The sequence below is a fragment of the Notolepis coatsorum genome (genome assembly GCF_963971535.1).
Source record: "Notolepis coatsorum genome assembly, chromosome: 12".
Lineage (NCBI taxonomy): Eukaryota > Metazoa > Chordata > Actinopteri > Aulopiformes > Paralepididae > Notolepis > Notolepis coatsorum.
In genome coordinates, this window is record NC_140176.1 from 69,127,070 (window position 1) to 69,143,450 (window position 16,381).

Genomic DNA, 16,381 nt, shown 5'->3' on the forward strand with positions numbered 1-16,381 from the left:
ACATATAAACTTGCTGTAATGTCTAACTTGCTGTGCCTAATCTGATCACATCTGTATGATCCAAATGCAGGATGGCATGTCGATTTTGAGTTGCTTTTTCTGAATAAAAATGAATGAAGCAAGCACTTGTCCCTGCCATCATAGAAAAACACACTATATTAAAGAATAGAATGTTGTAGTAACACAAGCACTTCTCGTCTGTCCCTGCTATCATGCTGTCAGAAAAACAGACACAATATTATTTGTTTATTGAATGGCATCATCATCACATCAAAGCTTCACACACCAAAGCATCATTATAATCACGCAGACTGTTCTACATTTATTGTCCACTTGATGGCACAGTAGAGAAAATACACCATGAAGCTTCAACACATGTGTGGTATTATTGGATGGAAAGCCTCAATGCTTCATGAAGCTTCATCTCGCCAATATTTCCAAAATAATATCCCGTCTTGTTTCTGACTGTGTATGCTTTATACTCATTAATGCACTACTTGAATCTGACGCTATTAACCATAGATATCTATATATATCTAACACCTTGTTTGGTTTACTTCCTTGTTATGCTACGTCGGCAGCGTGTCATCTACCTGCCTCTTTCCGGTTCCTGTGTAACGCTATAACTCGCCCGGAGTGGGACGCGTCGTGCTGCCGCTGTTGATAATAATGGCGGCCCCGTGGAGGCACTGTTGGAGATGGAGTACACGCTATAATACGAGTACAAGTTTATTAACGTTAGAGACCATAAGCTCTTTTAATGTTAGACCGGTTCCTTTCGCCGCGTCTGTCTCGAGGCGGCGAACGGGCTCCTTCACCGGCGCGGGGAGACAGGTAAGCACCGGACTGGGCGTGCTGTCAAACCAAGAAGGTCACACAGTAAAAGTCAATTGATCTCATTGAACGGGATTCAAACTTGTCTTAAGTGGTTGTGTCGGTGTGTGCAGCCAGATAGCCTTTCCAAAGTGTATGCATTTGATCTTCTCTATGAATATATCACACGTACAATTTGGCACGAATTGCTCAATGTATGGAAATGAATGGAATGCAGATGATCGTGTCTTGACTAGTTGATTGATTGAATTGATTAAAAACTTTATTAACAGATTGCAGAATGGGTACAGTACAGCTCTACATACAATTGTTAAGGGGATGCAGACCAGAGAAAGACTTTCGTTGAAGTCACTCACAAGACTAGTTGGCTATGCTTGTGTTCACGAACGAAAGGTCAAAATGTTTTCGTGACTTTGCAGGACAATTACGACTAAGCCCCATCTATCCTTTACTTGGCTGGCTCTTTTTCTAACCATATTACATTTGGTTATGTTACTATAACCATATTACTACAAACCTTTGTAGAATGGCATGGCTGCGCCTGTGTGTCAAGTTGTTATTCATGACAAATGTTTGTGACATGAGTTTTTTTTTAAGGCCATGGTGGAATTAATAATGGTCTTTAAATAATCCTCCGTAGCAGGTGTTGAATAATCTTCTGTCACCTGAGGTGTCATTGATTGAAAATTGTATTAACAGATTGCAGAATGGGTACAATACAGTACAGCTCAATACACACAATTGTTAAGGGGACGCAGACCAGAGACTTTCGTCTTGTTTACATCAGGGTCCCCCATTTTCAATTCATCATAACATTGACATACATGACATACAGATAGACAATACTGCTACATCTATACATTTATGACATACCAGATTTACAAATACAGTATTGTTTGTGATACAAAAATATTCTAAAAAAGAGTATATACATTTGACGAAGAAACTGTACATTGGAGGAGGTTGGGTAGGTGGGGTGGGGGGGGGGGGGCGGGGGGGGAACTGTAGATTGGAGTTGGGTGGGGGGGAGTTGCTTGTGTGTTCATCTTGACCTAGTCTTCCAATGGTATCATTCATAAAGACATGTCATTTGCTGTCTTGCAGGGACCACCCACAGCACAACCTGTACATACTAGCAACATCTTTACTTCATTTTTTACCAGGTAAGATGTAAATGGGGGAAGCCATGGACACATGGGTTACGGTATACACTTCAGCACATGTGACCCAACGTGTTGACCTTATTTCTCAATTTAGCGCCTTGCTACTTTGTGTGCACTCCTCTCAGGCATAAATCAAGGTTGCTGTACACTGCGCCGCGGTCTTGCTGTTGCAAAAGGATACACAGTGACGCAAAGCCGAAGGACCCCTTCGAACTAGTGCAGAAAGACTTGACACATCTGTATGATGATATCAGAAAGGCAAGTCTCATTTCCACATATCGTTACCAGTTTCCTCCTTTGAAAACGGCCAAACTGTCTACAACCGCACCGTTTTGTGGTGTGTGTTGAAATTATGAAATTTGACTGAATGTTTATTACAAATAAATAACAGGGTTGTTGTATATTTTCACCCTGTGCTTTGCAGGAGTTGTTCCTCTCCACGACGGAGCTCAAGTCCCTTTGTGACTACTACTTTGACGGGAAGGGCAAGGCCTTTCGACCCATGATAGTTGTCCTGATGGCCCGGGCCTGCAATATCCACAGCAACAGAGACGGGTACGACACCAGGCTGCATTTGCGTCAATATAGCCACAGTGTTACTGCACAGCACAGACAAATGAAAAGTGACATGGGGGAACACTGTTAACCCTTTCAGTCCCAGTCCCACATGCGAGATTAGAATTTTGAGAACATTCTAATGATGGTGTCCCAATGAAAGCTATAGAGTTCTAGAAATCCATGATAGAATCCTGAATAAAACGTTCCTGAAAATGTTACAAACTAAATTGTTTGTAAAGGGTTAAAATGAGCCACACCTCAATCGATGACTCATTTCACACTTTATCTCTTTAGTGTGTAGAGTGTGGACCATAATCCAGGATGTTCCATCACCATCGCCTCCAGCGATTTGATGTCCGTCTCTCTCTCTCTCTTTCTGTCTGTCCGTCTTTCTCTTGTCTTCACCATCTCTGTAGAGACCTTCTCCCGGGACAGCGGTCCATAGCTATGGTCTCGGAGATGATCCACACTGCCAGCCTGGTGCACGACGATGTCATAGACGGTTCCAACAAGCGCAGGGGGAAGAACACCATCAATGAAGTGTGGGGGGAGAGAAAGGTGTCTGATTAAACCTATTTAATCCGCAAAATACCGGTTACTACACAATTCCGCCCCAGGAATAGTCTCTTTTATCTCTTTACTTACGGTTATTGTTAAAGGATCAATAGGCAGCTGCCGACTTTTGGCAACATTTTAGATATCTTATTATATCAACAGTAATTGATGTACAAAAAAATTTAAAGATGTTTGACACAGAAAAAAAAGTCATTCCGGTAAGCGACGGGAGCTAAAACAACATCCAATCAAACGAATGACCAAGTCAAATGATTGGAATGAGCGAGCTGTCTATCAAACCTTCTAGTGAGTGACATGCCTGCTTGTTATGCAAGGTCTGACCTTGACAACATAATGCAAACAAACATTCTAAAACGTATTGCATTTAATTTCCTTCTGTTTATATCCACAAACACAGCAACAGGAAGTGAATGTGGGGTCTGCGCTGTTTCCCTAGCAATGCCACTGAAACCGTCTATAGCTTTCAGTAGCCATTTTCACATCGTCGTCATCATTAGAATGTTCCATTTTCAGAATTCTAATCCTGTTAACACATTGTGTGCCGGTCGGATATGACGAATTATCGCTTGTATGCCAGCACTTTAATCAATGGGAGGACGAGCACATTTGCGAGCAATTAAACTATATCTTAAATTGTGGCTATGGGTCTAATACACCCGTCGCTTATCAATGACTTGCTTGCAGTCAACATGTACGAAACGGATTGTTTTTTCATCAGTACATTTTTGAATAAGAGTATAGTTTTGGAGATTTCTAGAAAGAAAAAAAGATTCCGCAGTAATAGCCATTTACTGGAATACATAAAACACGTTGTCATTTTCCGGCTGATTTATGAATAGTTTTCAAATAAACACTACGCTGTGAACGCTGTGGGGAAAAAAACTCTGATTAACCCAAAACTGGTAACATACAGTCCTTACCTCAGATCAGATGTTCTGCAAAAAGATGAATCCAATTCCTGTTCGCCATTCCAAATTGACCCAACGTTATACTCCGAAACACATAATCCACGCTGCTTCCAGTCCCCTCAATGAATGCAATAGTATCAGGTTGCATGCCCCAGAAGTAAAATGTGGACCGGAGTTATTTTTTCTGATGCAAGTCCCATCGACTCCAATCCAATGATGTGCAATACCATCCGGGAGACGATAGGGGGCGGTATTTGCCCTTTTCGAGCTCAGAGCCATTCCCAATGATAACGTCAGGCTGGATGGATGAAAAATGAATGGATATCGCTAATAAAAGAAATAACGATTAAATAACGAGTTAGGACGAGAAATCTCGTTGTTGGCAACCAAAGTGCATACCTGTCAACCATCCCGTTTTTCCCGGGATTGTCCCGTATTTCAACCTTCCTTCCCGCCGTCATCCCGTTCCCGTATTTTTCCAGTTTAAATTTTTTTTTTTTTTTTTTAAATGTTTACAAAATGGCTGCAATTCCCCTCTGTGAAGAAGAACAACATCGCCCGAATAAAGGAGGGGTTTAGCGCGAAATGTATTACATTCTACAACTACCTACCTACAAAAGGCAGAGAAGCTTCTTCTTCTTCTTTAGAATTTCCGGCAGTGTAGAAGCAACATGGCGTATTACTGCCCTCCTCAGTTGCATACTACGCCCACAATTTAGGCCTTAAAACAAAACAAAACAAAACAAACAAAAAAATTATAATAATAATAATAATAATAATAGTAATAATAATAAACCCCCAATGTCCAAGCCTCAATCTACACATCTTGACCCTATCGCTCCTAGACCCATATCTAGCCACCTTGTTTTTGACCCGAGGCTGCAGAGCCGGCAAAATGGGGTTGTTCCCGGAGAGCTCACTCTCGGCCGTGGTTTCTCAGTGTATAATGTATGGTGCTCTCCCTCAACATGCGAGTAGGGTGAGACAACACCATTCTTTAGTCCAAATAATACCCTACTTTATACTATATTATTGTCATTCGTTTAATGTAAAGTCAGTCTTACATTGGCACTGCTTTAACGTAGCATTTACCCATAATCCATTGCTGTATTAGACATGCCAGTATAACTTTTGTAATATGAATGAAGAGCAAATGTAAAGTTAATCAATACACAATGGAACTATCTTTATCTATATCACATGTCAAAACTATTTTAATAAAAGAAGATTTCCGTTTTTCATTTCTACTCATTCATCCTAAACAAGACAGTGCACCGGGAGAATTGAGCTCATAGCACAGATTTGGAGTTGATAGAATGGACATTGCTGTTCTTAGGAAATGTTGCACATGGTGGAAATAATGGAAATTAACATTTCTAACATTAACATTTAGTGTATGTTTAAAGTTGATACATTGAGGCATGGTAGAATTTCACTTTATATTACAGCAGTATCCGTTTTTAACATTACAATTAGTGTCTGACACTATAGACACATGTTAAAAGTCAAAGTCAACTTTGTCATTTTCCAGTTTGTGCAAGACATACAGAAAAATTCAATTACGTGCCCCCCTTCCCACAGTGTATATAGAAAGACACAAAAGTAACAGGACACAATATACAACACACAGGACTATGTACAATATAAACAGTGCCTACATTAAATCAATGAATGAATTAAATAAGAGGTAAAAGAGAACTTAGTGTAAATATTATTTAATCTGTGTCAATGTTATAAAAATCCTATTGTATTCAACAAATTAATTATGATACACCACAATGTGCCCTTTCTATCTAAATCTGTGGCCTCGCGATTCCACGGCTGCGCAGTGCAGACAATATATATATATATATATAATATACATACAAGGGGGAGGAGACTACATTGGGAGGGGGCGGGGCGAAATATCCAGTTTTTTCAAATCCCAATGTTGACAGCTATGCCAAAGTGTTAAGTGATATCTTGGTTGTACACCTGAAAGGGTTAAATGACAGTAATTATCTGAGGTTCTGGAACAAATGACAGGGTTTGTGCTTCTATCATTACCTATGACTTCATGTATCTCCTCTCCCAAGGCTATCTTGGCGGGAGACTTCATCCTGTCGGCAGCCTCCATGGCCCTGGCCCGTATAGGAAACAACGCCGTCATGTCACTCCAGTCGCAGATCATAGAAGACTTGGTGAAAGGTAAACATTTTATTATTACACTGTTATTATCAGCTTTCTTGGTTGATTGTTGTGGCTTATTTAGCTAAGTTCACGACTGCAAGTTATGCTCAAGTTTTAACATTATCAGCAAGGCAGGAGACTTGGAGGCACTTGGAGGTACTTTATTTATTTATTTATTTGGGACATAATCTCACACACATCCAAAAACTCAAACGGTTTGCACACATTCATGCATACGTTTTTTTATGTTGGTTTTTAGTTTTTGATCTATTGTGATGTTTCTTCTTGACTTGACCCCTCCACGAAACGCTCATTCAGTTCTACGCATTCTCACCTGGGTGCTGCCCAGTACAACCACAGTTTTGTACTTGCTCAAGGGCACTTCTAGAACAGACAAACTTAAGCAGCCGCAGATGAAATCTCCAGGGCTGTCCGTGATGAAAATAATTTGTAACAGTAGGACTTGAGTAGTAAAATGAGTTTCCCATGTGCGATCATGCAGAAGAACGCATCACTCCCAGACATCTTCATCTACACACACACTACCCCCCCCCCCTCTCACTCTCTCTACACATAACCTTCAACTTGTACACACATACACACACACAGCCTTCTCATAGTATCTACTGTATACTCTTTCTAACACAGACACATAAACACATAGCTTTCACTCATATCTCTACGTCATTATCCATATCTCTGTACATCATATCTATAATTCATACTGTGTACGTCAATGGTCCACTTGTTGCGTCTACTCTCCTGTATAAATACTTCTACATAGATCTGGGCTAGGGTTATTGCTGTAACCTAGGTCTCTCCATATTCTGTTAGTAAACTCTGTCCTTAATCAAAGACTATTGTCTGCCTCTGTGAATAATATCTGGTCAAATTATTCCACATCACACAGGTGAATTCATGCAGCTGGGTTCAAAGGAGAACGAGAATGAGAGATTTAAACACTACCTCGAGAAGACCTTCAAGAAGACGGCCAGTCTTATTGCACACAGTTGTAAATCAGTATGTACGTTCTATCTTTGCACAAATTATGCTTTTGTTTGGAGGGGGAAAAAGCCTAGTTTCTGAACTGGTAAAAAAAAATTTACTGGCTGTCCTCTTCCATTCAAGGTGTCCGTTCTAGTGAACTCCGACCCTGCAGTCCATGAAATAGCCTTTCAATACGGGAGGAACGTTGGCATCGCATTTCAGGTCCTGTCTGATCACCTTTTTGTATGATTTCTTAATCTCCCGTCATCTTTATTCCTTGTCTGCTAACTGTTCTGTTTGATAAATAATGAGCCAATTTCCCCCCATGTGGAATCTTTTTTTAAGGTTCCCTAAATGCATCGGAACAACATTTGAACTAAATCCAGGCCGTCAGTTTAAATGTGAATTTGATCTTAATTGTGTTGTTAAACAACATTTGAAAAGAAGATAAGATGTGCATCAAAGACAGAAGAGATGGCATAATAAACTAAACAAAAAATGCACCCAAAATAATTTATTAAGTCAATGTTTTTTCAAATGTCTTTAGATTTGATCCTTCTTATTAGAAGATGTTTAGGAAATGATGGTAAATAAAATGAGTTTCTTTCTTTGTCCTTCTTAGCTGGTGGACGATGTACTGGACTTCACATCATGTGCCAGCCAGCTGGGGAAGCCGTCGGCGGCAGACCTCAAGCTGGGCCTGGCCACAGGACCGGTCCTCTTTGCTTGTGAACAGGTGAGCGATGAGCTCCGTATGCGGTTACACCAAATTACTATTATAATATTATAGGGTTGACTACGTTGCATTGAGAAAGACTCTCCTCTTGGCTGCCCTCTAAGAGTATGCAAGAGATGCTGCTTATCTGAAATAAGTGACTTGAATATACTGTATATATATATATATAACGAGAGAGACATCTCGGACACAACCTGTGCTTAATGGGATAGTTTGGTACTTGCCAGTAGTGTAGTCAAAGCAAAGCTATTGGCTTACTTAGAGTCCCGTGGTTGGAAGCTTTAGACTGGCATCAAACGGCAGAAACGGGGTCACGAAACCTAGTTTTAATCCACACCACAACATGCAGGCAAATGTTTAGCCACCTCCAAAACAAAACCACAGTCCTCCAGATTTATCAAACAGCTGATGGACCGTGTTACCTGTGAAACGGGTCCAGCTCGTAGTAATACACTGGCTTTTTCTTTTCTCACAAAACTCCAATCATGGGAAGTAATAGCTTTGCGTCCACTACACTACTGGCAAGTGGCAAGTATTTCGTACAATTTCGTACAAAAATCCGAACTGTTTTTTTAAATATGTTGTTTCAGTATCCTGAGCTCCATACGATGATAATGAGACGGTTCAGCTCTAAAGGAGATGTTGATCGCGCCTGGCAGTACGTTCTCCAGGTAAGAAGAACTTGTATTTGTTATTTAAAGTCGTTGATGCTAATTGCAAGTTTGCACATTTCTGGAAGTTACCACAATGTACAAAGAAAACCATCGTCTTGCAAATATGTATCCTGGCCTGTAAATCCACTACACCACCACTGACTGGCCGCTGGGCCTCCTTCCTTCCCCAGAGTGATGGTGTGGAGCAGACCAGCTACCTGGCCCAGCGCTACTGCAGAGAGGCCATTAGACAGGTCAGCATGCTCAGGCCGTCGGTAGAGCGGGACGCCCTCATCAGGCTCACGGAGATGGTGCTCACCCGGGACAAGTGACCCTCTTACCCACCCCCCCCCCCCCCCCCCCCCTAGGGCGTCACTTCAGGCAGCTACCAGTGGACGGCAGTGACCCCCTCCCCCCTCCCCAGTGTCTCCGATGGAGGGGAGACACTGGGCCAGGGTTAGGATATAGGGAGGAGGAAGACAAAAAGGTCTTTACATTATTTACAAGGTTGAAACGGGATTCCTGCGGACATGGGAAATCTGGGAAAGTTATGGAAAACTAGACATGTACTAGTTGTGCTGGGTTGTACCCCGAACGGCCCGGATTCTCAATCCACCTTTTGACCAACCCTTAATCTAAGCTGTTGAGGAGTTGTTCTTGTTTTTAGTTTTATGAGAAGAGCGCCACCATGAGGCAAGATAACTAGACCTTCACAGGCAAACATATTTTGTCAAGTTTGGTGGGAAATCGGACAGTCCACTCATTTCCTGTTTATTACATGTTTTTATGAAAAATTATTGATCTGGTGGTTTGGCTCATCAATTATAAATGACACATTTGAAGATGTTAGTTCCCAGATTCCACACGGTAAGTTTGGTGAGAATCAGGCTAAGGGGGCAGTAGGGAAAAATAAGTTTTCCAATAATTCAAGAAAACTGAATGTTTGGCCTGATGGTGGTGCTAGAGGAACGGTCATGGTGTAACCAAAATCAAGAGTTCATCCAAATGGAGTTCATGAAATGAATGAACAAAAAAAAAGCACTGCGAATTTGAAAAGGTTTCAATGATAGCTATTGGGAGTTGTTGCTAACAATCAAACTGGACGTTTGGACTGATGGTCCTAGAGCAAAGGACATGGGGTCACCAAGATTACCCTTCACCTCTAAGGGTCATAAATGTGCACTGCAAATTAGAAAAGATTTGAATGAAAGCTATTTGAGTTACCGCGGTTATGCGAAAAGTCTGCAGTCGGTAAACCCATAATATCCCTGACTCATCGTTTGGGGATATAATTACATAAAAAGTTTGGGAAATATGTTAATGTGTGCATAATCTTGATTTCTCTTAGTCAAACGATAAACGGCAAGCGTGGCTGATGGTAGATCAAGTTATCTTTGAAGGAATAAGCACTCGAATAACATGTATCCTGATTACTTAATTGACCTATCTCAAACCCTGACTGCTTTTCTTGATCCTCCAATCAACTGTTGCTTCCCTCGGAACAAATTAGGAGGATCGAGAAAAGGGGGCGGAACCTGAGGTCAATTATCAAGTGGTTGTTGAACACAGACCTTGACAAATATGTCAATTATCAAGTGGTTGTTGAACACAGACCTTGACAAATATACCAGAGGTCATGGAAATTGTGCTATTTATACCAATTGTGACTCGTCCGGAAATAACTGAGTGGAGAAAAATAAATGACCGGCAGAATCGGTCCTTCAGAGCCCCACTCATAAGATGTATCGTCTCACTTGACTCAAAGTGCTTCTCTCATCTCTGAAACGCTCCACATACAAGCGAGTCACTGAAGAATGATATTCTATATAACCACACAAGTGGTTTCCAAAGCAAAAGCAGTGATCTGAATCTGCTTAAATGGCATCACGGTGACAATGATGATGTGTGACCTGTATCAGGGGACCGGATGCTCACATTGGAAACTACTGATTTACACCGCTTTTCACTATTCTGTACTGTAAATACAACTGCCAAAAAACCTCCAAGCTCCGACCAGTTGACTGTACTCTGTTTAAAACGCAGTCTTATTACGCTCTAGTCACGGCCGGGGTGGCACTGCAGCATCTTAATGTAATTCCAGTGTTGGAAGAGCATCACTTGTCATTGGTTGCGTACGTGTGGATCAGTGTGCACTTATTTACTTGGAAGATCCGTCCACACAGTCATGTGTTTGTCACGTTGACTTGTACGAATCGGAGAATGTTATGAAGATGCTTCTGTAACGAGTGCTCCACAACAACAGCCAAGGCCTTAACATCCACAATGACTTATGTACTCAGATTAAAGAATTGTCTTTTTATTTAAGTCACTGTTCTGCTCCTTTTGGTGTGTGTGTGGGGGGGGGGGGGGGGGGGTCCATCGACCACACCGATGCATGTTGTACATAGAATTGTTTATTATAAAAGACTGTACATTAATCTTTCAATTAACATATTATATATACAAATTAAGGGCAGAGGGATACGATTCAACATTTCTACCCACGAAATTGAGCTGGAACACTTGTATTTGTTTGATATACTAAAGCAAACAAGACAAAGGTTTCAAGGCATTAGCTGCAATATCCTGAAAAAATGGTAATAAAAAAAACATGAACGCAGTTAATGTTTCAAAGGATGACAATCGTACTGCAAGAGCAAACTGTTTTCTTGTGTAATGTGTGCTGAAATGGACAAATCTAAACCTTGCGTTTTGGAAAAAGCCCTACCCTGAAGACATGAAGTCGAATGAGTCATTAAGACGACTACAAATCATCACCTCTACACAGGCCTGGTAAGTCAGAGGGGAAACTAAAGAAAGAGGATTCCTACACCTGAGTTATGGAATCGGTCCCATTACGGGTAAAAACGATAACGTTTGTGATAATTGTAAGAGTTTTGTTCATGGTTGCTCCATCTGTGAAGAGTGAGGTGGTAATACGAGTTGTCAAATGTCTTGAGTTGTAAAACGGCAGTGTTATGCACATTGTGACAAGTCCCAGTCTGACACTGCATGACGTACTATATCATAACCATAGTCCATAATGGATGGGTTACCATTGGATACTTAACCTACAGACTATCTACACGTTTTGTCTCGATTAGTATGCTTTTAACGGTGATGACTTAAGAATGTATATCAATCTATTAAGCGGAAATGGTCAAATGGAATGTCTTCCCTCGCCAAGACTCAAAACAGTTTGTTTTGTATGTAGCTCCACCCTGATGCAAGAACCTCATTTTAATGCAACAATGTCAACTGCTTTAATACAATCAGCCTGAAGAAAACCGATCCTCTGCAAAAGTCCACATAACATCTCGAGTCTAAAAGATCAGTGATTCCAACAGTGATAATCAGGGTTCCTGTGGGGTCTTAAAAAGTCTTATTTAATAGTCTGCATTTTAAGCCATAAAACTGTCTTCAATAGGTCCAGATGTATTGATTAGGAAGTTACTTTTTTATGTTGCAATAACTTCTCCATCGCGTTCAAATGTGTTTGGGGGAAATGTCTGGGCTGCAAAGTAAGCAGTACAAATATTCCGTCGGTTCCCCCACCAACATGTTTTAGTCATTTTCCTTCATACTTTTTTTGCCATATGGCCATGAAATAGGTATTAAATTATATTCAAAGTGGTCTTAAAAAGTCTTAAATTTAACTTGTTGAAAACCGGCAGGAACCCTGAATAATAATAATAAAAAATATTTAACCTACATTGTATACAACATAATGGAAGCATAATGGAAGTAAACTTAAGGTCATAATACATCTTTTAGATTTCTGCATGCTTTTACACCGTGGCTGAATTTCAGGAGCAACTTTTAAACCTCAATATATGATGTATAAATGTAAAGTTTGTGATACATCGACATTGCATACTGTATATTCTGTGTTGGTTATTGGTGGTTGGCCAGACTGCGTTAAGAAACTAATAATTGACATTCACTGAATTTACATTACAGGAACCCAAACTGTCTGCAGCTCACATTATATACAGTTAAAACAGTAATAACACTTTCACTGAAGGTGCGTACATAACATGGTCCTGATGACGCCTATAGATATATTGACGTTTTTTATTATTGTTCCATCAAGCCTAATACTCTTATTCACAACTAATTATGAATTGTGTCACGATGAGGTGAGATCTCTTATCATGGGATCATTAAGCGGACAGTCAGTTATGTATATTACTCCAGCAGTATCTGGTCTGTGGAAACCTCTTCAGACCCAGTGAGCGCCGTCCGATCCTTTTAGAAACTTTATTCTTTACATATTTCATATCGTCCCCCACCCACCCATATAACACCAAAAATAAACTAAATAGATATTTTTTTTAATTATTATTATTTGCAATCAATACGGTGAAGGATCATTGGGTCGTATCGAGAGCACGTCCTGGACATCCACTGCTTGTTAGGGCTTCAGATTGCCGTTGTTCGGTTGCTTCTCTCTCTCTCTGGGAGGATACGACTGAACCAAGAGACCCGTCGGTGCTGCCGCTGCGTCCCTTCAGTCGGCGTAGTGCATGATGGACTCCACGTAGTTCCCGGGGAACAGGCCGGTGACGCCGCTGGAGACGCCCTCGTACCAGCCGTCGTCGTTCTTCTTGATGATGTAGATGATGGCGCCCTCCATGAACGACAACTCGTCGTCCTTGTCCCTGGCGTAGTCGTAGATGGCGACCACTGGAGAGAGAGAGAGGGTTAGAGGGAGGAGAGCGGTTAGTGCACTTCAGCAGATCAGTAAGGAGACGATGGTGTGTTGTGGTTCTTCTTAAAGGACAACTGTCCGCCGGCGTTCTTACCTTGATATGTGTTAAAGGGACAGTTTGGATATTTGGTCCGTGTTCTAACATGAATCAAGTATCGAAATGCTTGATAAATACAGCAGATTTCGTTTTTGGTGACTGAAGCTTGTGAAGGTGTTTTTTTTATATATACATACACACACACTATACGCTTTGAGCATCTGCAAGGTGTGTTGAAGGTACATTTTCAGATACACAGAACCAATGGAAGTGATGAATTGGCACGAAATGTCTACCAAACATGGAACGATGGAAAACCATATTGAGCAAAGGTTTGAATGACAGGGACCCGGCGCATATCAAAAAGGTTATTCCTTAACATCAATAACATGGGTAGTTAATCTACTAACACAATGGCTTTTTTCCCCATGGGGGCCATCCGGTATGAAACGCTGAACAGACACTGTAGGTAACGCCAGCGCACCTTTTTCGATGTAGTTGGTGGGGGCCCACTGGGGGTCGCCGTCGGCATAGGGGTCGTTGTAGTGCACGACCGCAGCCTCCTCCTCCTCGTAGTCCACAGGAGGAGGCGGCGGAGGAGGCGGGGAGTCGTCAAACATGGGGATCTCATCCGGGGGAGGAGGAGGCGGCGGGGTTGGAGTATCTGCAACTGTCGGGGGGGGGGGGGGGGGGGGGGAGCAATGTGCAGGTAGAGAAGGGAACGTTACCGACAAACACTAAAGGCACACAGGCGGGCGAAAGAGAAATTCCTGGCCAAGCCACAAGAGGTCAGGAAAATACTCCAGGCCCTGGTCAACATGCAGGCTTCACATGCAAACAAGTGGTGTGGAGTGCAGTGCAGTGAGGGGGAAAACATGCAAATATCAAAATCGATGACGGAACATGCAACAAGAGCCGTTTGTGTCAGGTATTTGGACTGTCAAATTCATAATGACCGTGTTCTAGTCCTCGCCTCTGTGTTCCATCTTCCTCTGGATCGCTTTTTCAGTGGGAAACAACCTTTTAAGTGTTTTACTGTTTGTGCTTAATGTGACACACCCGTTTGTGCACACATATACATAAATAGGGATTTGAGTGGGAAGTGGGAAGACTTCCTGAAATTATTATGTCATCTCGAGTTATTGGGGTAAAAGTAGGCTGCGGAAGTTAACCCTTTCAGGTGTACGATGACCTTGCACGTCGGATAGCATGTAGAGAAACTGCCGATCTAATGGCGATGTCGCAGTGTAAATCGAAAACTTTACAGTTCTAGGATTCCAAGATCGAAAACCTGAAGGAGTTCACAGCAGCAGCAGCACAGCTGGGAGAACAGATCCCTGTGTGACAATAACTAAGTCTTATAATTAGTAGCATGATCTCATACGTAAATATGTCAAACCACATAGCTCTCTACAGTATGTGTATTTGTCAGTGTTTCAATGTTGGCCCAGCAGGGGGCAGTCTATTACCCCATGTTTCCTCGGTTCGTCCCCCACTCTTTGCAAATCCCCCCCCCCCACAACTTGCAATCATTCCCCTCAACTCCAAACACACCTTCTGCTGTTCTACTCTTCCATCAGAGGTTTGATAACATGCATCAGTGCATGAAACCGAGCAATATACTATATTACACACACAGAGTCGGTACTATCCTACCTAAAGTATTGCATCGGCAATGTCACTGTGGAAAAAAGCATCCGGGTCTTCCCAAACCAGAAACCCTGGATGACAAGCCAGGTCCGCATCCTCCTCAAGGCCCGCAACACCGCCTTCAGGTCAGGTGACAGTGCTCTGTACAGTGCTGCTCGAGCTGACCTGAAGAGAGGAATCAAGGAAGCCAAGACGGACTACAAAGAGAGATTTGAAGACCACCTCTCAAGCAACAACCCACGGAAGATGTGGCAGGGCATACAGAACATCACCAACTACAGAGGCTGTGACGCAACAACCGGGGACTGGGATGTGTCGTTGGCAGAGAACGGCTTCTTTGCTCGCTTCGAGACACCACAACCAGTCACAGCCGCTGCCCTTCACCCCCCACCAGCCCCCAGCACTCACTCTAGAGGGGCACGACGTCAGGCGGGTGCTCAGGGCAGTGAACCCCAGGAAGGCGGCTGATCCAGACGGAGTACCTGGGAAGGTGCTCAAAGCATGCGCTGACCAGCTCTCCTACATCGTCACTGTCATCTTCAACCTCTCCCTGGCACAAGCACTCATCCCACCCTGCCTTAAATCTGCCACAATTATCCCGGTACCCAAGAAATCTGCCACAGACAGCCTCAACGACTATCGCCCAGTAGCACTCACACACCTGTCATCATGAAGTGCTTCGAGAGGCTGGTCCTACACCACATCAAGGCCTGCCTCCCCCCCACCTTAGCAACACACCAGTTTGCCTACCGGGCAAACCGATCCACAGACGATGCCATAGCTATAGCTCTCCACTCTGCGCTGAGCCACCTGGAACACTGGGGGAGCTATGTCAGAATGCTCTTCATCGACTATAGCTCAGCCTTTAATACAATCATCCCAGACATCCTGGTCACCAAACTGCTGGATTTAGGTCTCCCTACACCCACCTGCTACTGGATTAAGGACTTTCTGACCAACCGACCCCAGACGGTGAAACTCGGCCGCCACCTCTCCTCCTCCCGCACCACTCAGCACCGGCTCTCCCCAGTGCTGAGCCCTCTGCTGTACTCCCTCTACACCCATGACTGTAGTGCAGCCCACCCGGAGAACATCATCGGCAAATTTGCTGATGACACGACGGTGGTTGGACTTATTGCAGGGGGGGATGAGTCTGCATACAGAGATGAGGTCCTGAAACTAACGGCGTGGTGTTCGGTGAATAACCTAGCACTGAACACGACAAAAACCAAGGAACTCATCTTTGACTTCAGGAAGCGTGCAGACCCCCCCCCCCCCCCCCCCCCCGCATCAATGGTGAGGATGTGGAGGAGAGTCAGCTCCTTCAAGTTCCTCGGAAACCCTCATATCTGCTGACCTCTCCTGGACCGCAAATACAACCGCGGTCATCAAGAAGGCC

General features: G+C 42.9%; 2 protein-coding genes across 12 annotated transcripts in view; one reads left to right on the forward strand and one right to left on the reverse strand.

The window, feature by feature from the left end:
- Nucleotides 1-632: 632 nt before the first annotated feature.
- On the forward strand, nucleotides 633-10,909 carry pdss1 (prenyl (decaprenyl) diphosphate synthase, subunit 1). Its single transcript, XM_084326443.1, has 11 exons — nucleotides 633-834; nucleotides 1,939-1,997; nucleotides 2,123-2,255; nucleotides 2,422-2,552; nucleotides 2,972-3,113; nucleotides 6,115-6,226; nucleotides 7,119-7,228; nucleotides 7,337-7,417; nucleotides 7,818-7,931; nucleotides 8,522-8,602; nucleotides 8,776-10,909. Exons 1-11 carry the CDS (start codon nucleotides 670-672, stop codon nucleotides 8,914-8,916), a joined length of 1,269 nt encoding a protein of 422 aa, XP_084182569.1. The 5' UTR covers nucleotides 633-669; the 3' UTR covers nucleotides 8,917-10,909.
- Nucleotides 10,910-10,982: 73 nt separating this feature from the next.
- Nucleotides 10,983-16,381, reverse strand: part of abi1a (abl-interactor 1a) — a 99,393-nt gene continuing 93,994 nt past the window's right edge. For all 11 annotated transcript variants that reach the window (XM_084326432.1, XM_084326440.1, XM_084326436.1 and 8 more), the window contains 2 exons: nucleotides 13,817-14,002; nucleotides 10,983-13,270 (listed from right to left, as the gene is read on the reverse strand). In XM_084326432.1, the coding sequence (XP_084182558.1) occupies nucleotides 13,095-13,270; nucleotides 13,817-14,002 (362 nt within the window). In that variant the 3' untranslated portion in view covers nucleotides 10,983-13,094. The remainder of the gene's footprint in view (nucleotides 13,271-13,816; nucleotides 14,003-16,381) is intronic.